Source organism: Tamandua tetradactyla, chromosome 20, assembly GCF_023851605.1.
Source record: "Tamandua tetradactyla isolate mTamTet1 chromosome 20, mTamTet1.pri, whole genome shotgun sequence".
In the NCBI taxonomy this organism is placed as follows: Eukaryota; Metazoa; Chordata; class Mammalia; order Pilosa; family Myrmecophagidae; genus Tamandua; species Tamandua tetradactyla.
In genome coordinates, this window is record NC_135346.1 from 1062390 (window position 1) to 1087698 (window position 25309).

General features: G+C 54.5%; 1 protein-coding gene across 6 annotated transcripts in view; it reads left to right on the forward strand.

Moving 5' to 3' along the window:
- The window catches only part of MAPK9 (mitogen-activated protein kinase 9), a 61141-nt gene that overhangs the window by 28119 nt on the left and 7713 nt on the right, over window positions 1–25309 (forward strand). For 5 of the 6 annotated variants that reach the window (XM_077138201.1, XM_077138200.1, XM_077138197.1 and 2 more), the window contains exons 3-7: window positions 4360–4489; window positions 6388–6446; window positions 7288–7426; window positions 21354–21519; window positions 22646–22717. In XM_077138201.1, the coding sequence (XP_076994316.1) occupies window positions 4360–4489; window positions 6388–6446; window positions 7288–7426; window positions 21354–21519; window positions 22646–22717 (566 nt within the window). Of the gene's footprint in view, window positions 1–4359; window positions 4490–6387; window positions 6447–7287; window positions 7427–21353; window positions 21520–22347; window positions 22420–22645; window positions 22718–25309 lie in introns of all 6 variants that reach the window. The other variant, XM_077138199.1, reaches the window with a different exon arrangement.

A 25309-nucleotide genomic window follows, 5' to 3' on the forward strand; every position in this document is an offset into this window, starting at 1 on the left:
CTCGGCATTTTCCTCCTGGAAGCTAGGAGCTTCGTGAAGAATTCTCAGGGTCCAAGGAAGTCAAGAGGCCTTGGGGGAGCCGGTACTGGTGAACTCCGGAGGGACGGCCGCGAGGTGGAGTGGTTTCTGGACTGCGTGCGGGGCCAGTGGAGGACGGCGCTGTAAGGAGCCAGCGCCCGGCGAACTGGGGCCGTTCTTGGGGGATCCCACAGTGGCTCCTCCAAGTCCACCTGGCAGGAGCCGGTGCCAGCTCTCCCGGGGGGAGGTGGTGCCACGGCAGACCACACGTTATTTCTAGAGAGCAAGTGAGTGCACAGGTGAAAGCCAGCACACTGCCAGCATTGCCTGGGTGCGTCAGAAAGCACCGTGAGCAAAATCCGGCAGAAGCAGTGACATAAGAAACGGCCCCCCAGGGACTGTTAGGTTATTAGTTCCAAATGTTAGGGTAACCCCGACGCTGAATTCAGGGAGATGAAAGGCAGGAAGAAATGAAAGCATCAGAAACGAACTACATGGAAATTCTAGAACTGGAAAATGCACGCAGTACCTGAGTTAGGAGCGTAATGGATGGGTTTAGCAGCATCCCAGATCACACCGAAGAGAAGATCAGTCATCTGGAAATAGGGCCAAAGGAAAGGGACTCAGAAGGAGGCATGGAGAGCGGGCAGGTCCCGAGTGGCCACAGGCGTAGCGTTTAGAACGACACCTGTTTATTACCCGACACCAGTGGGCCACCCAGGGTCTGCTGGGGTCTGCCGCTCGGCTGAACTAGGGAGTGCCTTCCCTGGGTTGGGGAGCGGGGTGTCCCGCCTGCTCAGGTCCTTGCAGTTGCAGGCTGGAGCCCCATGTCCTGAGAGCACCGCCGAGCTCCTGCAGGCCCTGCGCTCCTCACCGGCCCCCCCACCCGGGCGCACTGGTGCAGACAGACCTGTCCGCACCCTGGAATGGCCTCCCTGTTGTTAACGAGCATTTAGCTGCTGAAGGATGCGGGGTCTGTGTACAAAAAGCTGCTGATCACATACGCACCAGTCGCACACCCAAGGTGAAATGTACAGGGATTCCTCTCAGAGCGCACTGAGAAGGGCCACATAGGTAGGAAAAAGTCTAATAAAATTTGGAAGATTTAAGGCTTTCAGAAAGCTAAAAATATCAGGGTTAAAGAGAACTTAAGGGATGGTAGGATGGTGCTGTTGAATCCGAGTTCTCAGTACTGTGAAGACACCAGTTTTCCAAAGTTGGTAGATTGATGGCAGTCGAGTCTCAGCTTTGTTAGGGGACGTTGATGCCCGCTGATTCCAGAGTTTTCGTGGCAGAGTAGAGGCCCCTCAGGGGCACAGCCGCCCTGCAGAAGGAGGAGAGAGCCTGGCTGCCCCCCCAGTGCCCAGTGCTGACCGCGGCGGGGAGGGGGGGGCGAGGGCTGCGCAGTGGGGGCCCCTGGACACTCCTGTGGGAAAGCAGAGATTTGACCTCAGCTCGTGTTGTCCTCTGAAGTCCATGCAGTTCAGCTGCTCTAAATGCAGAGGTCAGGCTGCTGCGGGTGGACACGGGCGAGCTGCAGGCCACGGGCCAGCGAGGCTGCAGCAGGACTCGGCACGTCGGCTCCACGCGCCCCAGACGCGCACCCCCCACCACGCACACGCCCCGGATGCGCGCCCAGACGCTCTCCGGTGGGGACATGGGGCGCAGAGAGGAAGGCTGTGCGGCCGCACACCAGCCCCGATTGGGCGCCCCGAAACCAGACCAGCTGGTGGGCTCAGGCGCGCCACGCAGGAGTGGCGGTCACCCCAGAGGGGCCTGCAGGGGCTTTGGGGCGGCAGCAGGACGGGGTAGGGAGAGCAGGGCGCCCCAGGCTCGGCATGTGGGCTGGGTTAGTGCCAGTGGGGTGCGCCCATGAGATCCCGGGAAGGTGGGTCCGGAGATCAGGGGATGGACTGCCCCACGGTGGGCTGCCCAGCGGGCGAGAGCAGGTAGGAGCGTCCTCCACGCGTCTTCTGAGACAGCGACCCCAGGAAGCGCCGCGCCCTGGCGCGCAGGCTGGCACCCGTGGCCTCCCAGGACCCCGTCCCCCCGTCCCCCAGAAGGGACGCGCCCGGCAGGCTGGCCCGGCAGGAGGAGGCCCGGCCTCCTCTCAAGGGAAGTCAATGTGGTCGGGCCTCGTGGGGAGAAAGCTAGAAAAAGTCAGCGTCTGGACGTAAGAGGGTGTGGGGCAAACGATGGGCCGTGGCGAGAGAAGCGCCGGCCGCCAGGTGTGCCGCTCTGTCGTGTCCTCCCTGCGTCCCGGGCTGCGGTGGGGAGGACTCGGTGGGGTCACAGCGGTGACGAGCCCTCACTTCTCACGCCTGTGGACAAGGACAAACGAGGGGCAGCCACGGGCATTCCCTCCGCTGCCCGGAGGCGGGCGCCGGGGCCAGGACCACGGACGGCCGAGCGCGCCCGCAGCTGGTCATTCGCCTCCGTTCGGACAAACACATTTTGTTTTGTTCTCAGACCTGTGAAACGGAGAAGCAGGTGGAGGTGCAGACACACGCGTGTGCCCGGGCACATTAGTGACCGATTTGTCTCACAGCGAGATGTATCTTCATCGCTTTGTAATTCACACGAAGGCACACGCGCGTAGGGGCCCGTGAATTTACGTGTTTTCACACACACTTAGCCTGAATTAAATTGAACAAAAAGCGACTCCAAACAGGTTTCAGGAGTCTAGTAATCCGTAAACAAATGCTACAACAGACCTTAAACTTAGAAACAGGTAGAATTCACTGAGGGTTGTTGGCAAAAAAATATATATATATATGCGTATTACTAGAAGAGGGTAAAGTAGGTGGAAACAGCGTCGGACCCCGCGGGGAAGTCACATCACAACCCATTCTCGCTGTGCGGCGACGGCCGGGGACAGTCCAGACCCGGAGTAGCTGCGGCTGTGAGACGCAGACCCTGCAGCCGGCCGCTCGCCCCCCGTGCTTGTCCTCTGGGGGAGGTGGACGCGGGGCTCCAGCCCACAGCCGCAGGTCCTGAGGCCGCTCCTGGAAGCTGCTTCTCTGTGGTATGAGAAGCGTTCCTGGTGGGCTCTAGGGAGAGCCACTGCTTGCACTGGGGACTCGGCCTCTGGGGCTTCACTATGAGCTCAGGTTTTCAGCTTGTTTTCTTTTAGGTCTTTTGTCTGGGAAAAGCACAAACCAAGCTTAGATTTATTGTGTTGTTCTCATGAGCACAGCCACTTATCCATGTGCTGTGACATTCCAGCATACACTTCCATTTTCTCTGTGATACACGGCGGCTTTTTTTCTTTCTTTCCAATTTATGGACACACAGAGTGAAACTGAAGATTTCAGTCCTGGTTGATCTTACATGCCATGTAGTAAATTACCTGGTTCTCTGCGTAATAGCCTCAAGGAATATGAGGAGGAGAATCCTGTGTGCCATGGCAGCCTGAGTGTAGCCAGGATATCCGCCCTCGGGCCCCCTGACCCCACGCCGTCCCCACACTGTGCCCTCGGGCCCCCCGACCCCACACTCCACCCTCGGGCCCCCTGACCCCACGCCGTCCCCTCAGGGCCCCCGACCCCACGCCGTCCCCTCGGGGCCCCCGACCCCACGCCGTCCCCTCGGGGCCCCCCGACCCCACGCCGTCCCCTCGGGCCCCCTGACCCCACGCCGTCCCCTCAGGGCCCCCCGACCCCACGCCGTCCCCTCGGGGCCCCCGACCCCATGCCGTCCCCTTGGGGCCCCCCGACCCCACGCCGTCCCCTCGGGCACCCCGACCCCACACTCCGCCCTCGGGCCCCCCGACCCCACACTCCGCCCTCAGGCCCCCCGACCCCACACTCCGCCCTCGGGCCCCCCGACCCCACACTCCACCCTCGGGCCCCCCGACCCCACGCCGTCCCCTCAGGGCCCCCGACCCCACACCATCCCCTCGGGGCCCCCCGACCCCACGCCGTCCCCTCAGGGCCCCCCGACCCCACGCCGTCCCCTCAGGGCCCCCCGACCCCACGCCGTCCCCTCGGGGCCCCCGACCCCATGCCGTCCCCTTGGGGCCCCCCGACCCCACGCCGTCCCCTCGGGCACCCCGACCCCACACTCCGCCCTCGGGCCCCCCGACCCCACACTCCGCCCTCAGGCCCCCCGACCCCACACTCCGCCCTCGGGCCCCCCGACCCCACACTCCACCCTCGGGCCCCCCGACCCCACGCCGTCCCCTCAGGGCCCCCGACCCCACACCATCCCCTCGGGGCCCCCCGACCCCACGCCGTCCCCTCAGGGCCCCCCGACCCCACGCCGTCCCCTCGGGGCCCCCGACTCCATGTTGCCCCTTTCCAGAATGTTCTGATGGCTCTCTGTTGTGTTTCCAAATTGCAGCGCTGCTTTAGACACATTGCTGGGGGCAAATGTCGCTGTGAAGAAGCTAAGCCGTCCTTTTCAGAATCAGACTCATGCCAAGAGAGCGTATCGTGAACTTGTCCTCCTAAAATGCGTAAATCATAAAAACGTAAGTGCCTGTGTGTGTTTCCTCACACACTTCAGTGTAGCCAGCGGTGGCCCCACTTGTGGCTTTGGAGACACACTGACCTGAAGCCTTCCATCACCGAATGACGGGAACACAGTGGAAATGGTTATTTTGTGTTGCTGAAACCTTTTAACTCTGGGGAAATTAAAGTTACGAAGCTGTGGGGAGTGGGGGCCTCAGCCGGGGCGGGTGGGCCAGGCTGCCCTGCGGCTGCTCGCTGCCCCCTGCCCCGTATCTACACCTCCTGCTGCCCCCTGCCCCATGTCTACACTGCCTGCTGCCCCCTGCCCTGTTTCTACACCGCCTGCTGCCCCCTGCCCCATGTCTACACCGCCTGCTGTCCCGTGTCTGTACCGCCCGCTGCCCCATGTCTACACTGCCTGCTGCCCCGTGTCTGTACCGCCCGCTGCCCCATGTCTACACCGCCTGCTGCCCTGTGTCTACACCGGCCCGTTGGCCCCTGAGAGCAGGCGTGCACGCGCTGCCCAGCACCCACTCTCTGTGGAGGCGTGTGGTTTACCAAAGCAGTCACCGGTACTGGGAGGTGTAGATAGTTTCCCACAGGCAGCGCTGCGGTAACGTGCCCACGTGCCCCTCTGCGCCCATGTCCACCTGAGTTTCTTGGCCAGTGAGTGTTGAGTCAAGGAGGGCGCTTCCTTCTGACTTTAATCCCTGCTGAGAAATGGATCTCAGGGAAGACTGTCAGCCTTGCCTTTTGTTAAGAGCACCCCGAAGGCTTTGTTCCCCAAGCCCCCCAGCACCGCGTGTTGTTGATTGTTTGTCTGTTTTATTTCTGCCAATCTGGTCAGTAGCAAATGATATCTTATTTTTATTTGTCAGGTTGAAGTTCTTCCCATATGTTCATTAGCTATTTATGTTTATTGTATTGAGAACTTGCTTTTCATGGATTTTGTCCGTTTTTCTCAACTGCTTGTTTCTTTCTGCCTTCATAGATGGCCTTTGTGTAGCAAAGCTATTAACCCTCCTTTTTTCCATTTTACCTTTTTAATGTGTTTTTGCCAGACTACTTTTTTTTTGTTCTACTTTTGCCAATCTGACAAATAATGAATATCTTTTTATTTGAGAGATTAGTATTTTTTTTAATGCATCACGTCTGCTGGGTTTTCCCTGAAAGCTAGAAAAGCTTTTCTAGACCAATACCGTATTTTTGTTTGTCCATATTCTAATATTTCTCTTGTTTCGCATTCTAGATGTAAATCTCTGTTCTGTCTGAATTTATTTTCATGTACAAGTTGAAATATGGATCCAGTTTTTGCCCCTTGGCTAGCCAGATACCCCAGGCTTATTTCCGAGTGATTGGTCTTCCTCTCGGGCCCCTGAAAGGGCTGAGGTGGTGTCTGGTACTGGGGCCGTGGGCGTGTGGCCTGCCGTGCCTGCCTCGGCCCGTCCCTCGGGCACCTAAAGCTGCACGTTAGGCCTCGTCGCACCCGAAAACCAAGACGGTGAGCCTGGCCCTCGTGTCTCAGGACTTCTTAGGAATCCGTATGTGGCCTGCAGAGTTAAGATACTGCTCTTTAGTGTTTTTCCACCCATCATATCTACTTTTTTTATATTTGAGACCAAGAAGACATAATGTGTTGAAATTCTGTAACAATCATTTAACTTCGCAAGAACGTTTAAAGGTGATTTGATTGAAATTGCATCTTATTTTCAAGGGGAGAGTCCTAACCGTTTATCTCTTTTCCTTTTTTAAATTTCATGTAATAGGATGTTTTGTTAGAAGCAGTAATTATGAAAATTCTGAGCTCTGCTGTGATTCCCACCCCCCCCCCAGTTTTTGTACATTTTAACAAACTTAATTTTTATGATCAAGTAGAGTCATCTGATATACAGAAGTGAAATTAATTTTCTCTTTTCAGATTATTAGTTTGTTGAATGTGTTCACACCACAGAAAACCCTAGAAGAATTTCAAGATGTGTAAGTATTATTTTAATTCAGTATTGTGCTGTGCTTCAGAGACGGAAACGGTGGGAGAAGAAGTCACAGCTGGGCTTGCTTGGCAGAGTGCGGTGGCAGCGTGTTTTTCATGGTGTCCTCACTTTTCTCCCTGGAAGGGAAAGGTTGAGAAAGGTGCACCGTGAAATACAGCTGTTTGCAATTGATGAGCTGGAGAGGGGTCCACCTTGCTGGCAGTGGCCGCTTACACTGCCGACTCGTTTTCCCAAAACAAGAAAGGTTTTTCTCGAGGCCCCATAGCCTGTGACCCCTGTGGGGTTAAAGTACTTATAATTATTGTTTGAAACGATTGTCATTAAAGTTGGGGAGTGTCAGAGCAGTTCAGTGGTAGAATTCTTGCCTGCCATGCCGGAGACCTGGGTTCTGTTCACAGCCCATGCACAAAAAGAAATAAAGGATGGAGAAGAACTGGAGATGACAAATAGAGACAGGTCTCTGGGATGTTTTGCTGCAAAGACAGCAAAAGAGGGGGCATTATCTGGTGGGGGGCATGAGATCGAAAGTTTTCTTAAGATGAAAGAAATAATGACAGAGTCTGTGTACTGGTGAGAATGATCTGAGAGTGAAATATTATGATGGGAGAATTTGCGTACACAAGATTCTACTTGCCATGATGCAAGAAAGTGCTTTATTGTGAACTTGAAAGAATAATTTAATCATTTTATGTATTTGCTTTTCAAGATACCTTATAAATGTTTTAGAGAAGCTATGACTGTTTCATAAAAATCCTACTTTAACAGTGACAGAGGAATTTTGGATTAATTTTCGTGTGTGCATGGCTGACCTTTTGTTCCTCCCTCAGGTATTTGGTCATGGAATTAATGGATGCCAACTTGTGTCAGGTCATTCACATGGAGCTGGACCACGAAAGGATGTCCTACCTTCTCTACCAGATGCTTTGTGGCATTAAACACTTGCATTCAGCGGGCATAATTCACAGAGTAAGTAGTGGCACTATGTGAGTCTTAAATCACGGTCACCGAGTCATCGTCCTCGCCCCAAAGAGAATTTAACAGTTTGGAGAATTGTGTTGATGTTGAAAATCCAAATGGGTTGTGGACTTATGTTGTGTTTCAAGATGTTGTCCAGCTTAGCGGGTGTCGGGACCCCCCAATTTTCCAGTCTCTGTGCTGGGCACTGAGGGTGCAGAACATGCCGTGCCAGGCTGGCTTCAGCGAGCACGTCTCCGCTCGGGCAGCTGCGGGATGGGCCCCTTCTTCTTTCCTTCTCACTTTTCATTTTGAAGTAATTTAAAACTCAGAGAAAAATTACAAGAATAGGATAAAGAACTCCCAAATACCTTTCATCCAGATTCACCTACTGTTGATATTTTTTGCCATATTTGAGACCCTATGTTTTGGTTTGTTAAGTGTTGCTAGAAAGCGGTATACCAGAAATGGGTTGGCTTTCAAAAGGGAATTTATTAAGTTACAAGTTCACAGTTCTGAGGCCGCAAAAACATCCAAACTAAGGCATCCAGAGAAAGATCCCTTGACTCAGGGAAGGCCAATGTCTGTCACATGGGAAGGCAGGTGGTGGCGTCTGCTGGTCCTTGTTCCCGGTTCCGTTGCTTCCAGCTTCTGGTGCCAGTGGCTTCCTCTCTAAGCGTCTGTGGGCCTCACTCAGCTCCTCAGGACACAGCTCTGGGTTCTGGCTTGTCAGCATCTCATGGGAAGGCACATGGTGACATCTGCTGGGCTCTGCATCTCCAAACGTCCGTGTCTAGGCGTCTGCTCTCTCTGTCGGCTCTCCAAGCACCTCCACGTGTCTGCATCTCTGTCGGCTCTGAAGCAGCTGTGTTTTCCCCAAAATGTCTCCCTTTTAAAGGACTCCAGCAAATTAATCAAGACCCACCTGGAATGGGTGAGGTCCCATCTCCATCTAATCAAAAGGCCACATCCACGCACAATTGAGTGGGTCGGTCTCCGTGGAAACAATCTAATAAAAGGTTTCCACTCCACAGTATTGAATCTGGATTAAAGGATGTGGCTTTTCTGGAGTACACCACACTTCCAAACCAGCACACCCCATTTTTAAGGAGTAGGGAATTTAACTCAGGGGAGGGAAAGTTAGAGGCCAAGAGTAAATTAGATAAACATGACTTCCGTCGTGCCCCATGCATCTGCTCCTCTTACTGTGGAGTTCCGCCGTGGGGTGGGGCAGCCTCGTTTCCACAGCTTGAGCTCTTGAAAGGGGCAGCGCAGGGTCTCCTTGGCAGATGCTGGGATTTGAGTGGGAGGGAGGGGGAGCGCAGCTGAAACTGCAGGGAGATGGAACGCCCTTCTCTGCCTTACTTGCAACTTTTTTGCTATTTCTGATTTCCGCTGTTGTTTAAGCAGAATATCATGATTGGATGTTTTTTTAGATAACTAAAATTTTGAGTGAGAGAAGAGATGGAGATAATATAATTTATTGGAAGTAAGTGTTCCTCAAATTCCCTGAATCGTTACTTTTGTTGCCTGCCTGTCTTTAGGTAACAGTTTCCCGTGGCAGGAAGTCCTTTGTGTGTGGGGCGCTGGGGGCATGGGGAGACGAGAAGGACGAAGCTGCTGAGACACAGCCCAGTGCAGCCGTGCTGCCCGGGCCCTGGCCTCGCACCCCTCTCAGGGCCAGCCACCGGGCTGGACATGGCCGTTACTTTTGCTGCCACACGTTTGTTTAAAATAATCCACTGCGTTGGCACATTTGCTCAAGAAGTATGAACACTAGTCCTCTTAATTAAAAATCGGAGCTTTGCTAGCACACCATTTCCATTTCTCCTCCTTTCCATAAGTGACGGCGCTCTGGATTGGTCTGCCTTCGGACTATGTGATCCGGGCCATGGTGTGGACGGGTCCCAGGTGTTACCCCTCAGCCACTGGTGAGCGGGAAGGCAGCCTCCTCGGAGCAGACCCAGCACAAGCTGCGCACTCAGGCGTCCACCCGAGGGGCCTCCGGGCGCTCCTGCTGCCCACCTCTGGCCATTGCGTCCTGGCCCCTGTCCTGGCAGCTCATCCCCACCACACCCCTCTCCCGGGCCTCAGGGTGCTGCAGGCCGTGTGGACATGCACTGAGATGTGCCCCAAGGGAGCTCTCCAGCTATGCACGGTGTGCCGAGCAGATGGGGGCCTCCAGAGACCCACCTGGGCCCTGCCCCCACCTGGGCCCTGCCCGGCTTTGTGCCTGCGTGTGGCCACCATCTCTAGAGAGGCCCCTTCATGTGGTCTCTTGAGGGAAGGCCCTTCTGTTTCTGCACAGGGAGGGCAGCCTGGCTGCCAATTGGGGGTCCATGGGGCCAGCTCGGGTCCTCGGGCAGCAGGCGCAGACCCTGTTTCCAGGCTGGCCCCCTGCCCACTCGCCCGGCCTCACATCACGCCAGCACTGACTTAGATACCCATGTGGTACCCGCAGCCTGCAGCTACAGCCTCACCCTCCACCTGTCTGGGGAACGGGCCAGTGGGGCCAAGGGTCATGCACCAGCCACTGAGGCTGCTAGCCCTGGTCCCAGCTCTCCTTCCCAGGAGAGCTTCAGTGGTCAGTGTCTCCCACTGCCTGTGGAGGGTGGCATTCACTCCTGCAGTGGGATCAGGTGCGCGGGGGCCGTCCTGGGGGGGTTGCTCTGGGGACAGAGAGGGAGTCAGAGGGGCAGGGAGGGACTGAGAGGCACAGTGCTGAGCCTGGGGGCGGGGGGTGGTAGCCTCAGACTACCGCGTGGCCACAAACCCTACCTCCAGGCCTGGAGCCCCCTCGTGCAGAGCCCCCCTTGTGCCAGAGCCCCCTTTATTGCCACAGTCCCCCATCTTGCCGGGCCTGCTTGGGGCTCCTGCTGCACTCAGTCTGTGCATGGGCCCCTCCTGGAGGAGAGCTTGGAAGATGGCTAGCCCCGGCCACAGCAGTTCTCTGTCCCCTCTATCCTCACCCTAGAGCTCCTGACCCAGGCCGGTGCCGTGGCCGGCCTGTGGCTTCCCTAGGCTGTGGCCTGCTCCGTCACAGGGCACAGGGTCAGGCACTGCCCACAGACTGCCTGGCTCTCTCACTGCCCCCAGCCCGGGCTCCATGACCTCTGCCACCCCCACCTGCCCCTGCCCACCTGGGGCTTCCGCTTGTGCCTGGGCCAGGGAGCCCACAGAACCCACAGGTCCACAGAACCCACAGGTCCACGGAGCCCACAGGTCCACGGAACCCACAGGTCCACGGAGCCCACAGGCCCACGGAACCCACAGGCCCACAGAACCCACAGGCCCACAGAGCCCACAGGCCCACGGAACCCACAGGCCCACGGAGCCTACAGGTCCACGGAGCCCACAGGCCCACGGAACCCACAGGCCCACAGAGCCCACAGGCCCACGGAGCCCACAGGCCCACGGAACCCACAGGCCCACGGAGCCCACAGGCCCACGGAGCCCACAGGCCCACGGAGCCCACAGGCCCACGGAACCCACAGGCCCACGGAGCCCACAGGCCCACGGAACCCACAGGCCCACGGAGCCCACAGGCCCACGGAGCCCACAGGCCCACGGAACCCACAGGCCCACGGAGCCCACAGGTCCACGGAACCCACAGGCCCACGGAACCCACAGGCCCACGGAGCCCACAGGTCCACGGAGCCCACAGGTCCACGGAACCCACAGGTCCATGGAACCCACAGGTCCACGGAGCCCACAGGTCCACGGAGCCTACAGGCCCACGGAGCCCACAGGTCCACGGAGCCTACAGGTCCACGGAACCCACAGGTCCACGGAGCCCACAGGTCCACGGAACCCACAGGTCCACGGAGCCCACAGGTCCACGGAGCCTACAGGCCCAGCGGCACCCTCACTGTGCCCTGGTGGGGACGTCTGCGGGGTCAGGACTGCAGTCTTCCGAGCTCAGGGGCACAAGCAGGGAAAGCCTCAAACCCCCATGCAGGGCCACTTCTGTGTCCACCCAGACTCCGGCTCCCACCAACTCCTGCCCTCAGGGCACCGCTCTGGAGGTCTCACATTGGGTGCAGGTCACAGCCTGTCCATGCTTTCCCAGGAGAGGTGATCACGAGGACAGACTGCCCGCTTTCCCAGGACAGGGCCCTGCCTCGTTTCCTGGTTCCAAAACGAGCACTGCAGGGACAGCGACAGCGGCCGAGAGAAGCTGGGAATGAGGTGACGTCCCGGCTTTCCTCCTGGGGACCGGCCTGGGGGCACTGGCTGAGCATCGGCCCTGAACCTTCCCGCCCGCAGTGGGCACCCATCGAGGCTCTGCTGACGCCTCTCCAGGGCGGCGGCTTCAGCATGTGGCTTTCTGGGGTGCGGAGCCCCCGGAGGCTGGCAGGTGGACAGGAACCATCGTGGCCAGCTATGGTACAGGAGAGTCTCTGCATCAGCAGCACACCCAGGCCCATGCCCCCAGCTGGCCCCTGCTGGCCCCTTGGTCACCCAGTGCCCCCTCCACAGCGAGCGCCTCCCGACAGGCTGGGTGTACTCTGGGGGCCTCCGCACAGCGCAAGCTGGCGCGTCCCTGCACCCTCCTGCCTCCGGCCTGGAGCACCTGTCCTGCCCGCCCTGGCCTGGGAGATCCAGGGCTGCTTGCCTAGCCCCTCGGCACCTCTTCCACCCCTCCCGCTGCACGCCCTTCCCGCGCCTCTCTGCGGGGGTCGCCCCCCTGCTGGGCGTTCTCTGGAGGCCATCTGGAGGCTGTCGCCATCTTGCTCTCGTGCAGCTCTTCTCACGAGGTCTCCTTATGGCCATAGGTGCGGGCTGCGGGCGGGGCACAGTTGCATTTGTGCTGGGTGATGCTGTGGGGTCGGGTCCCCTGCTCCTGTGCCCCCCCAACCCCTGCCGCCCTCCCACACCTGCTGACCTGCCCCTGTTCCTGCCGTCACCCCACCTTGTCGCCAGCACCCCCCCGCATCGCCTCCAGGTTTTGTTTGGGCATGTGCTGTTCTGTGCCATCCCCCTCTCAGGTGAACTGCTGGCCTGTCTCTGCTGGGCAGTTTCAGTTGTGTGGTCGCTGGGTTGGTGGCCAAGCACCCTGCACCGGGTGCTAAGAGTGTGGGGTATGCAGGGCGCGGGGAACGTGGGGGGCGCTGGGGGTGCAGGGCGTGCCTTTCACTTGGAGGAGATACTGCGCGCCTTGGGCCTCGGGACCCCTGAGCGCCCCCCAGCAGCAAGAGGCTCCCCTCTCACACGGCCTCTGCCTTGCTCATCCTGTGTGACCAGCAGGTGCCTTGGCGTGTGGGGCAGGCGAGGCACGGGCCACTCGGGGTGGGGGGTGGCTGCTCCGGACCCCTCGGGGCTGCAGTAGGACAAGGGGCATGTCCAGGGGCACATGCTGCACCATCCCCCGCAGTGGGCACTGCTCCAGTCACACCAGGGGGGAGGGGCTGTGCCCATTGGTGTCCCCACCCACCTGCAGCCATTTCCGCTGACCGGCTGTGTCCTGCATAGCCGCTGGAGTGGGACTGCTCTCTGGTGTCATCCTCGAGTCTGTCTCCCGCACAGCCTGGACTGGTCAGTCACACTGAGAAGCAGCATGCGTGGCGTCCTCGCAGCTGACCTCCCCCAGGCCCCCCTCAGGACACAAGTGTGTTTGTTCATTGTGAGGGGACAGTGTCGGGTCTCCGTGTGGCCTCCGTGAGAGTGCTCTGAGGGGCCGGGGTTGGGAGTTCCCCTGACGCCCGCTCAGTCGCAGCCTCACCTGTGGGCTGCGGCACTCCAGGGGCTGGGTCTGCGGGCCCAGGAGGCCCCGTGGGGTTTACCCAGGACTCGTTTATTTCCTCTAGGGAGGTGGCAGTGTCAGCTCAGAAGCTGTGTCCGACAGTCATGTCCAGTGACCTCTTCTTGCCATGTCAGGAGATGCACCTGAGGTAGTGGCTGCAGGTGCCTTTGAGGAGAGGGGGCTGGAGAAGTCCGAGCAGCTCCGCTCCGGCCGTTCTGCGGGTGCTTCTCCCAGGGACACGCCTTCAGCAGTGGGCTCTACATCTCACACCGACTCAGCTCTAGTGACTAGTGAGAGGTGGTGAGGTTTTCTTGGGGTAAACACCCCCAGCCTGCTGCTCCCCCACTCTCAGCTCTCTGGGGCCCTGGGTGTTTTGGGGCACCCTTTCTGTCTGCCCTGGGGACACCAGGCTCGGACCTGCTTCCCCACAGCTGCCCATGGGCGTCCTGGCTCGTTGGCCCCCTGGTCCCTGCAGTGATGCGCTTTGCCCACCTCGACGATCCCCAGGAGCACAGGGCCCCCGTGCCCGGGTCGGCCTCAGCCCTCCTGCAGAGCAGCCACCAGCGAGCTCTGCAGTGGTGGGGGTGGTCTCTGGCTTGTGCTCTGTGCCTGTCCCCCGTTCCTCAGCCCCTTTCTTTCCTTCCTCCGACCATTGCCGGGACAGCGCGGCTCAGACTTCTGCACCCGACCCCTGAGAGCCCAGGGTGGCGGGTGCGGCCGGCCTTGGTCCAGCCAGGTGTGGATTGCGCTTGGGGTTCGCGGCCTCCATGGGTCCCTCAGTGCAGGGGGCGGTCGGGGCTCCGTCCACTCCCTGCCTGGCTCCAGCTTGGCTGTACTGGGGGGTTTTTGTAAGCAAGTAGGAGAAGTGTTGTGAAGGAGTAGATCACACTCAGGGGGCGAGGCATGACCCGGGTTAGGCAGCCTGGAGGGCGGGGCCAGCCTTGAGGGCCGCGGGCGTCCGCTGCCTTGTCGGGGAGCAGCCCCCAAGCCCAGCAGTACAGCACAGCTGCCCCCAGGACCATGTCCTCTCCCACCAGGTGGCCAGTAAACTGGTCCCGTGTCCTTCCTAGGCCATTCCTGGAGCCACTGGCGCCAGCTCTTCAGAGCAGCAGGTACTGAGGTGGGACAGAGAGAGGCTGGGTTGTGCAGGGAGGAGGGGATTGGGTGGGTAAGGAGGGGGCGGGCTGCCCCAACACAGCTCTGAGACCGTTCAGGCAGGGCTGTCCCCAGCGAGCCCCGCACCCCCAGCTTCTCCCCCCCACCCCCGCAAGGATCTCCTCACACGCTATGCCTGGGTCCCTGTGGCCTTTTGGGAGACAGGAGACCTGCTGGCTGGTTTTCGGCATCTGAAGCGTCGCTTTCATTTAAGCTGCATCTCTTCTTGGAGTGATTTCCAGGAGTTGAAGGGTCAGAGCTCTGTGTAGCCCACTGCCATGAAAGCTGAGGTCCCACTGAGTTGGCAAAGGTGACCCTAAAGGAGCTGGTTGGAGGGAGCCGGTGGCCTCCCACCACACCTCGCCCTGGGGCTGCCCTGCCCTGGGCAGAGCACGCAGGCCCCCTTCTGCCACACGCCAGGTTTCTACCTCGCTTCCACGTTTTCCGACAGGTGGCAGGAATGTGGGCTGTTCAACAAAATCAGTGTGTCGTGGCCATTTTGTGGTGGGAAAGTGTCTGGAGAGGGGCCTTTTTCCTGGTTTGCCCCGGCTCCCGCTCTGCTAGGAGGAGGTCCGTGCAGAGGCCTCCCCGCTGCTGTGGGCGCAGCGCTGCACCCACGTCCTGCTGCAGGCCCGGCTCTTTCTCAGCCAGGTGGGGCACCAGGTGGGAAAGTACATGCATTTCGAATTTTTAGCAAACCACCCTCCAAAAAAGAAAGTGCTTCTCCCTCTCTCTCTCAGCCAACTCGGCAGGTGAACTCACTGCCCTCCCTCTCTAAGTGGGACATGACGCCCAGGGGTGTAAACCTCCCTGGCAACATGGGACAGAAATCCCGGGATGAGCCAGGGTCCAGCATCACAGGACTGAGAAAACCTTCTTGACCAAAAGTAGGAAGAGAGAAATGAGACCAAATAAAGTGTCAGTGGCTGAGAGATTTCAGAGTTGAGAGGTTATCCTGGAGGTTATTCTTATGTATTATATAGAAATCCCTTTTTAGTTTTTGGGGTATTGGAGAGGCTGGAGGGAAGTACGTGAAACTGTTGAACTGTGTTCCTTTAGCCTGAATTTTTTTTTAACTTTTTTTATTAATTAAAAAAAAATTAAAACATTAAGATTATCATTCCATTGTACATATACAATCAGTAATTCTTAATATCATCACATAGTTGCATATTCATCATTTCTTAGAACATTTGCATCGATTTAGAAAAAGAAATAAAAAGACAACAGAAAAAGAAATAAAATAACAGAGAAAAAAAAGATTATACATACCATACCCCTTACCCCTCGCTTTCATGTACCACTAGCATTTCAAACTAAATTTATTTTAACGTTTGTTTCCCCTATTATTTATTTTTATTCCATATGTTCTACTCTTCTGTTGATATAGTAGCTAAAAGGAGCATCAGACACAAGGTTTTCACAATCACACAGTCACATTGTGACAGCAATATCATTATTCAATCATCTTCAAGAAACATGGCTACTGGAACACAGCTCTACATTTTCAGGCACTTCCCTCCAGCCTCTCCGCTACATCTTGAACAACAAGGTGATATCTACTTAATGTGTAAGAATAACCTCCAGGATAACCACTCAACTCTGTTTGGAATCTCTCAGCCATTGACACTTAGTCTCATTTCACTCTTCCCCCTTTGGTCGAGAAGGTTCTCTCAATCCCTTGATGTTAATTCTCAGCGCATTCTAGGGTTTTTCTCAGTCCCTTGATGCTGAGTCTCAGCTCATTCCAGGATCTCTGTCCCACGTTGCCAGGAAGGTCCACACCCCTGGGAGTCATGTCCCACGCAGAGAGGGGGAGGGTGGTGAGACTGCTCGTCATGTTGGCTGGCGAGAGAGACCACATCTGAGCAACAAAAGAGGCTCTCTTGGGGGTGACTCTTAGGCCTAAATTTTAAGTAGACTTGACATATCCTTTGTGGGGTTAAGTTTCATATGAACAAACCCCAGGACTGGGGGCTCAGCCTATAGCTTTGGTTGTCCACACTGCTTGTGAGAATATCAAAAATTCAACTTGGGGAAGTTGAATTTCTCCCTGCTCTCACCATTCCCCAAAGGGGGCTTGCAAATATGTTTCCAGTCACTGATCATATCACTCTGGGATTCATCGGGGCATCACTCTGGACAAACCAACAAAATCTCATGTCCTACCTGAGATTCCAAGTACTTATGACATTCAGTCAAACTATCTACACGAGTTATATTAGGAAATGCTCTAGTCAAAATATAAATTTTGTAACAAATAAACATTTTTTGCTTTAGTCTCACATATAAGGTGACATTTTAAAGTATTATCATCTGTTTTCAGCACCCTGCAATAATGACATTCCTTTGTTCTTCCTCATGCAAAAACATTTTTAAAATTTGTACATTGTACATTTCACTATTATTATACACTCTAGGCATTTCTAGATTATACCATCTCGATCTTTAACATTTATCTTTCTTTCTGATTTCATTTATGTCCCCAGCCCTCCTCCCTCTATCATTCTCACATGCAGCTTCATTCAGTGTTTTAACATAATTACATTACAGTTAGGTAGTATTGTGCTGTCCATTTATGAGTTTTTATATTCAGTCCTGTTGCACAATCTGTATCCCTTCAGCTCCAATTACCCAATATCTCACCCTATTTCTATCTCCTGATGGTCTCTGTTACCAAGGAAATATTCCAAGTTTATTCACTAATGTCAGTTCATATCAGTGAGACCATACAGTATTTGTCCTTTTGTTTTTGGCTAATCACACTCAGCATAATGTTCTTAAGGTTCATTCATGTTGTTACATATTTCATAACTTTATTCTGTCTTACAGCTGCATAATATTCCATCTTATGTAAATGTCACAGTTTGTTTAGTCAACTGTCTGTTGATGGACATTTTGGCTGTTTCCATCTCTTGGTAATTGTTAATAATGCTGCTATAAACGTTGGTGTGCAAATGTCCATTTGTGTCCTTGGCCTCGTGTCCTTTGAGTAGAGACAGCATATAGATGGGTCCTGTTTTTTAATCCATTCTGCCAGACGATGTCTTTTGATTGGAGAGTTTAATCCATTAACATTCATTGTTATTACTGCATGGGTAGTACTTTCTTCTACTATTTTGCCTTCCGGATTTTATATGTCATATCTAATTTTCCTTCTTTTTACCTTTACTCATAGTCTTCCTTTCTGCACTCTTCTCCACACCTTTCTCTTCTGTCTTTGTATCTGTCTCTAGTGCTCCCTTTAGTATTTCTTGCAGAGCTGGTCTCTTGGTCACAGATTCTCTTAGTGATTTTTTTTGTCTGAAAATGTTTTAATTTCTCCCTCATTTTTGAAGGACGGTTTTGCTGGATATAGAATTCTTGGTTGGCAGTTTTTCTCTTTTAATAATTTGAATATATTATCCCACTGTCTTCTCGCCTCCATGGTTTCTGCTGAGAGATCTGCTCATAGTCTTATTGGGCTTCCCTTGTATGTGATGGATTGCTTTTCTCTTGCTGCTTTCAAGATCCTCTCTTTCTCTTTGACCTCTGACATTCTGATTATTAAATGTCTTGGAGTACGTCTGTTTGGATCTATTCTCTTTGGGGTACGTTGCCCTTCTTGGATCTGTAATTTTAAGTCTTTCATAAGAGTTGGGAAATTTTCAGTGATAATTTCCTCCATTAGTTTTTCTCCTCCTTTTGCCTTCTCTTCTCCTTCTGGGACACCCACAACATGTATATTCATGCGCTTCATATTGTCTTTCAATTCCCTGAGTCCCTGCTCATAGTTTTCCATTTTTTTCCTATAGTTTCTGTTTCTTGTCAGATTTCAGATGTTCCGTCCTCCAGTTTTGAAATCCTATGTTCTTTCCCTCGAAATCTACCATTGTAGGTTTCCATTGTTTTTTTCATCTCTTCTACTGTGTCTTTCATTCCCATAAGTTCTGTGATTTGTTTTTTTCAGACTTTCAGTTTCTTCTTTTTGTTCTTTCCTTGCCTTCTTTATATCCTCCCTCAGTTCATTGATTTGGTTTTTGATGAGGTTTTCCATGTCTGTTCGTACATTCTGAATTAATTGTTTCAGCTCCTGTATGTCATTTGAATTGTTGGTTTGTTCCTTTGACTGGGCCATATCTTCAATTTTCCTAGTGTGAATTGTTATTGTTTGCTGGTGTCTAGGCATTTAATTATCTTAATTAGTTTATTCTGGAGATGGCTTTCACTTCTTTTATCTAGGGTTTTCTTGCTGGATGAATTTGTTGTCTATCTGTTCTTTGACATTCCGTTCAGCTTTATCTGGACCTTTAGCTTAAGTTTTGTTTAACAGAGGAGAATTTTTCAGTTCTTGTTTTCTTGTTTCTTGCCCTGCGTGTGTGGTGCTTCCCCCACACACACGCTTACGAGGTCTACTTAGGTATTATAGACCCCAGCCAGATTTTCCCAGACCAAACTGGCCTCCTATCAGGAGGAAAGAGTCACCTGCGTCAGTTTTCCCTGAGGGTGAGACCCAGCAGGTTGAAAGACTTTCCTGTGAAGTCTCTGGACTCGGTTTTTCTTATCCTGCCCAGTATGTGGCACTTGTCTGACTGCAGGTCCCACCAGCATAAGATGATGTGGTTCCTTTAACTTTGGAAGACTCTCCCTGCTGGGGGTGTGGTGGAGACAGAGGAGAGGTTTTAGGCTGGTTTTAATGGCTTCAAATTACCAAGGCCTGGTGTCTGAATTCCTTGATGGAGGGATTCCACCTGAGTGGGGTTTCACCCCTCCCCTGGGGAAGGCACAGGCCCCAGACAAGCCCCCCAAAAGAGCTCACTTCTGCCTATGCCTGGGGCAGTTGCAGCCTGAAAAGTCCTGCCTCTGTATCCAGAGGCAGCCAAGCCTTTGTAGATACACAGCCACAAAAAACTGTTTCCTTCTTTTTTTTTTTTCCCCTTTTTCTGTCAGTCCTGCCCCCTTGGCGCTCGGGCAAAAATGAGCAACCTCTGCTTTGATCAGGTTCACCTAAGCTGGGGACCTATTTTTAGTAGTCAGAATTTGTTAATTAGTTCCACAACTGGCATTTGATTGTGCCCAGTCCCTGCTGCTGGTAGTCCTTTCCTTTCCCCTCTGGGAAGCGGCCTGTGGGGGAGGGGCACTGCCGCCACAGCTTTGGGAACTCACGGTTTGGGGGGGTGCTTGCAGCCGGTCCAGCTGGTCCAGACTGGGGTACGCTGTGTGTCTGGTCACTGATGTGGGTGGCCCCAGGAGCTGTTCTGTACTGTTTCTGGTTATTTAGTAGTTGTTCTGGAGGACGAACTAAAACATGCACGTTGTTAAGCCGCCATCTTGTAGCCTGAATTCTTGAAGATGATTGTAGAACTATAGAGTTTTTACAGTCGGTGACTGTGTGAGTGTGAAAACCTTGTGTCTGATGTTCCTTAAATCTAGGGTATGGGCAGATGAGTAAAAACAAATGACAAAAAATAAACAACAGGGGGAGGGGATGGATGGGTGGGTGGGTGTTTGGGTGTTCTTTTTCATTTTTATTTTATTCTTATTTTTATTTGGGGGGAGTTATAAAAATGTTCAAAAATTGTGGTGAATGCACAGCTGTATAATGATACTGTGAAGCACAGATTGTATACTTTGGATTACTATATGCTGTGTTAGCTTGCAAGCTGCCATAATGCAATATACCAGAACTGAAACAGCTTTTAAAAGGGGGAATTTAATAAGTTACAAGTTTACAGTTCTGAGCCAATAAAATTGTCCAAACTGAGGCATCCAGGGAAAGACACCTTAATTCAAGAAAGGTGGATGGGTCAGGAGCACCGGACAGCTGGGCAGTCACATGGCTGGCATCTGCTGGTCCCTTCCTCCTGGGCTCTGTTGCTTTCAGCCTCTGCTCCTGTGGGGGTTCCTAACTTTACTTCTCCAGGGATGGCTTTCATCTCTTCACTTCCCTTGGCTCGCTCCAGGTTCTGGTTTAACATCTCATGGCAACATCTGCTGGGCTCTAGGCATCTCCAAGCATCCTTGTCCCTGTTCTCTAAAGCAGCTGATCTCCAAGTATCTACATCTGCTGTCTCTGTTGGCTCTGAGGTTTCTGTCATTTCTGTTGTTTCTGACTCTCACCACAATGTTTCCTCTTTTAAAGGATCCCAGTAAACTAATCAAGACCCACCTGAATGGGTGGAGCCTCATCTCCATGGAGATCATCTAATCCTGTTTCCAGCCTGTGGTGCTGGATAGGGATTAAAAGAAGCTGCCTGCACAAGATTGAAACAGGATTAAAACATGGTTTTTCTTGGGTTATACTATTTTCAAACTGGCACATATGGTATGTGATTATATCTCAATGAAATTCCAGTGAAATATTTAAAAAAAAGTGCCTCTCGACATCCCACTAGCAGTGTAAGGAAGGACCTGTTCTAGTTACCATGTGGCTGTTTCTTCCATCATTGCCACAGAAGAGACAGAAACGGGCCTCTGGTTGTGTGTGTGTATGTGTGCCTGTGGCAGTGAGCACCATTTTATCTGTTAGCAGTTTGTGTCTCCTCCTTTCGGAAATGCCGGCTTTTGCCATCACCTTTGGTTTTCTAAAAGAACTGGAGACAGTTCTGTGGTCTTTGCATTGCTGATCCCTTAGAGGCGTCCCGGCTTGAGTTTGGTGCTGCAGCTCTCCTGGCCTCGCGTTTGCAGGCTGGCTGGGTGGGCAAGGAGGGCCGGGGTCCCGCTGAATTCACAGGGGGCGGCTGCATTGCGCACTTAAAACATATTGTTGCAATTTCCCCTTGGATGTGGTGCCTAGGACATTCAAAACTCAGTGTGGGGTGCATATCTGTTTCTGCGCAGCAGCTGTGGGCTGCGGGCGGGTAGGGCAGGCACCCACCTGCGGCCAGGAGACCCTCAGGGCTTAGCCCAGGTCCCCTCGAGGGCACGGGCCTCGGCACGCTGACCCGCCTCAGTTGCAGTTGGAGAGTGAAATTGTCCGGAGCGGTTCTGAAGCCCAGGGTTCAGGTGTGGCCCCGCACCGCACCCACCCGCGCCTCCCCACGTCCGCGCGTCTCCTTCCAGGATCTGAAGCCCAGTAACATCGTGGTCAAGTCGGACTGCACGCTTAAGGTGCTGGACTTTGGCCTGGCGCGCACGGCCTGCACCAACTTCATGATGACCCCCTACGTGGTGACCCGCTACTACCGCGCCCCCGAGGTCATCCTAGGGATGGGCTACAAGGAGAACGGTGAGAGGATCGCAGAAGGCTGCTGCGGTGGGCGTTGGGGCCCGGGGTTGGGCCCCAAACATGGAAGGAGGGAGGCCTCCGAGCTCGCCCGGGAGGCAGCAGCAGCAGCCGCGGGGTCTGCGCCACGGGGTTCCCCACGGGGTTCCCCACGGGCCTCCCCACGGGGTTCCCCACGGGCCTCCCCACGGGGCTCCCCACGGGCCTCCCCACGGGGTTCCCCACGGGCGTCCCCACGGGCCTCCCCACGGGCCTCCCGCCATCGTCTGACTGGCCCGACACTACTTTTTTTTAAACTTGATATAAGTAGAATAAGGCAGCACATTCCCTTTTGTGCAAAAATTGGTATTTTTTAAGCATCCAAATGTAACCTATACTGGTGTTATCAAAGCTCTTTTAAACTTTCTGATAAATTTGTCAAAAAGAGCCAAATCCCATTTAGTTTCTAAAAAAAAAAAGACTGGATTCTGCCCCAGTCACCTGAAATCAATTTTGGCTTCAAGTGGGCTTGGGTGCTGTGAGACCTGTGCCCCCACCCGAGACGCAGAGCCCCGTGCGCTTCCTGCTGCCGTCCCCCACCCGCAGGAGAGGATGAAGGCCCCGGGGAGTCTGGCCGTGACCCCTTCGCGTGAGGGCCACAGTGTGACCTGTCGCACCCATGCCGCCACCCGCCAGCTGGCCGCGCTTGGGGGGGGCTCTGGGGGTGTTTCTGTGGGGGTGGGGCTCTGGGGATTCTGTGGGGGCGGGGCTGTGCAGGGAGGACGGGCTCTGGGGGTTCTGGAGGGTGGGGCTCCACAGGGCAGGGCCTGCTAACTGCCTGGTGTTTGCTAGTGGACATCTGGTCTGTCGGCTGCATCCTGGCCGAGATGATCCTCCACAAGGTCCTGTTCCCCGGGAGAGACTGTATCCTTCTGGGGGGGCGTGGGGGGGGCGGGGGGCCCTGGGCCCGGGGCGCGTGCCCCTGCGGGTGTTCTCAGGCCTGAGTTTGGGGCTCTGGGAAGCGCGGCCGCTGCAGGGTGAAGGTCCCCGGCCCGCTGGGCTCGCGCTTTCCCGGTTTGCGCCTCAGGGCTCCCGTCACCTCGCTTCTTTCATGGCACCTCTTAATTTTGTCATTTCATTTTATTTTCAGTTGATATCTGGTCAGTGGGTTGCATCATGGGCGAGCTGGTGAAAGGCTCTGTGATATTCCAAGGCACTGACCGTATCCTTCCCGGAGCCGACCCGGGCTGGGCCCTGCGCCCGCTTTCAGGCAGCGCTTCGGGGGCGGAGCAGGAGCGCAGGCGGGCCTCGCCGGGTTGAAACGCAGCGCGGAGCGCTGAGCGCGCGGGTGCGCTGGGGAAGCTGCGGTCTGCGCTTGGCCGGCCTGGGGAAGCTGCGGTCTGCGCTTGGCCGGCCGGTGCGCTGGGGAAGCTGCGGTCTGCGCTTGGCCGGCCGGTGCGCTGGGGAAGCTGCGGTCTGCGCTTGGCCGGCCGGTGCGCTGGGGAAGCTGCGGTCTGCGCTTGGCTGGCCGGTGTGCTGGCCGGCGAGCGCGCTGTTCCCTCAGCCATCGGTTTGCAGGAGGACGTTTGCCCCGGAGGAGGACCTGAGGCAGGCGCCCAAGATCTAGTGAGAAATAGTGGAATGAAAACTTTGTGAGGAATAATGTGTGTTCAGTTTTCTTGTTTGTCACTTTTCTGACTTTTAGTAGAACTTTTTTTTTAAAGATCAGTCTTTCGTTATTCTGTGACACACCAGAAAAGTCTAAATAAATATAAAGGGCTGGACACGGTGGCTCAGCAGGCAATAACGCTTGCCTGCTATGGACCCGGGTTCGATTCCTGGTGCTGCCCATGTAAAAAAATAGTAATAATAATAATTAATAAACAAATAAAAATGCAAACCGTTACATTACATGGTGGTCAGCAGGTCACACGATGAGTGCAGCACCAGGAGAGTAGGTAACATGGGAGTCCCAGCAGCTTTTGTTTCCTCATTCTTCTATCTTCAGGAATTTTTACCCTGCCATGTTTTTCACATCTACCTTTTCTCGTTTGTGTCCCAACCTCTTACTATTTTCATTCGTCTTTCTGTCCGTAAAGTGGGCTCTGACCTATGGCAAATTGATGGTTATTAAAGGAAATCAAGCTCTGTAGTCAGTGTTTTATATATATTTTATTAAAGAGTATTTTTGTTTTTAAAATAATTTTATGAGGGGTTTTCTAATATAAGTTCTTCACAACATAGACTGGGAGTGAAAAGACGGCATTCATTTCATTTCAGCTGCCTTCCTTTACATGCAGAATTCCTGCAGGTAAAGGTAAACAGAGCATTTTATTTTCTAATTTTCAGTCTTATTTCGGATTCACTTGTTTCCAACTATGAATAAATAGGTCTTCACGGAAAAACTAAATGTGTTCTAAAGACAAATAATTTAGAGGTATCTATCTAACATTGCTTTGGCTCAGTGTTCATGCATTTTGTGCCTGTCCTCATTTTATTAAGAAATGTTTTCTTCAGAAAGTACAGAAATGAAAGTACTCTTTGATGCATTATTAAATAATTAAAATTTCCCACTTTATATATTGGCATTTTGCAGCATCAGTAATAAAGGTTTTATATGCATATAAGGTCACGTTGTGTTCGCCTTGAAGACCACAGAAAGTTTTGCCACTGTTGTCAGACGTTGGTCTGCAGGTTCTCAGGGTGGGAAGGATTCCGGAGAGTGGGTTGGGTGGAGGGTTTGCTGCAGCCCCACAGCCTGGAGGAAGGGAGAACCCAACCCGTGGCCTGTGGGAAAAAGAAGCTTAGCTGGCCGGGCCACCCCGAGCCTTGGTTTCCCCTTCTGTAAGGAGGGCTCTCCGGGTGTGGGAGAGCTGGCACTGGTGGACGTGGGCCCTGGGAAGGCCAGGCAGGCCTGGGGTGTTATTTTTCTGTAGTCTGTGAGGTGATGCTTTCCTCCTGGCGCACCCACCCCTCCCTCGGCCCTAGCCACACTGGCATCGTGCAGGGGTCAGTCCAGCTGTTAGGGGTGGCGGTGGAGCCTGCAAGTAGCCTTGCTCGTTAGGGCTTTGTGGTGGCAGTGAGACCTCCAAGTGGAAGTCCCGGCAGGGTCAGTGGAGAGGGTGGGCAAGGGGCACAGGCCCAGGAAGGCCGTGTGGGTGCGGGAGGGAGGGCCCCAGCGACCCACGCTTGCCGGCCCCTGGTCCTAGGACCCCAAGGAGCTCTGTGCCCACGGGTGGCCAGCCCACAGGAAGCGGAGAAAGAAGGCATCCCGCTGACAGGGTGGTGGGCAGGCCGACGCCGAGGCGGGCATGGGAGCAGGAGTGGCCAGGAGTGGGACAGCAGCTGTGGGGCCCTGCGGGGTCGGCCCCCAGAGCCCGGGGAGGGGAGGGGCGGCCTCGTCCGCGGGTAAAGCCACAGCCTCCTTCCCGTTCAGCCCGGGCACCATGGGGGCAGACAGCTGAGCTGCTGATTTCCACAGCCGCCCTTCTCCCGCGCCCCTGACCCAGCCTTCTCATTTCTCTGATGTACCTCACTCCATCACTTTTCTCAGTTGCTGTTTGCTAGATTGTTTTTCTGGCTTGTATCTTCTTGTGCAGTCTCTTATTTCAAAGATTCACATAAAATACACACACACTAGAAAATGGCATTTCAGTGCCGACACTGCTTGGTCTAAACAAGGAGGAAGGGGACCTCAGGAAAGGACAGGCTGAGGTAACAGAGGAGCTGGGACCTGCCTCCTGCTCCTTCACTGATGCCTCTAGTGCAACACCTGGCCTCTGTCCCCACACCTGGCCTGTGTCCCCATGCCTGG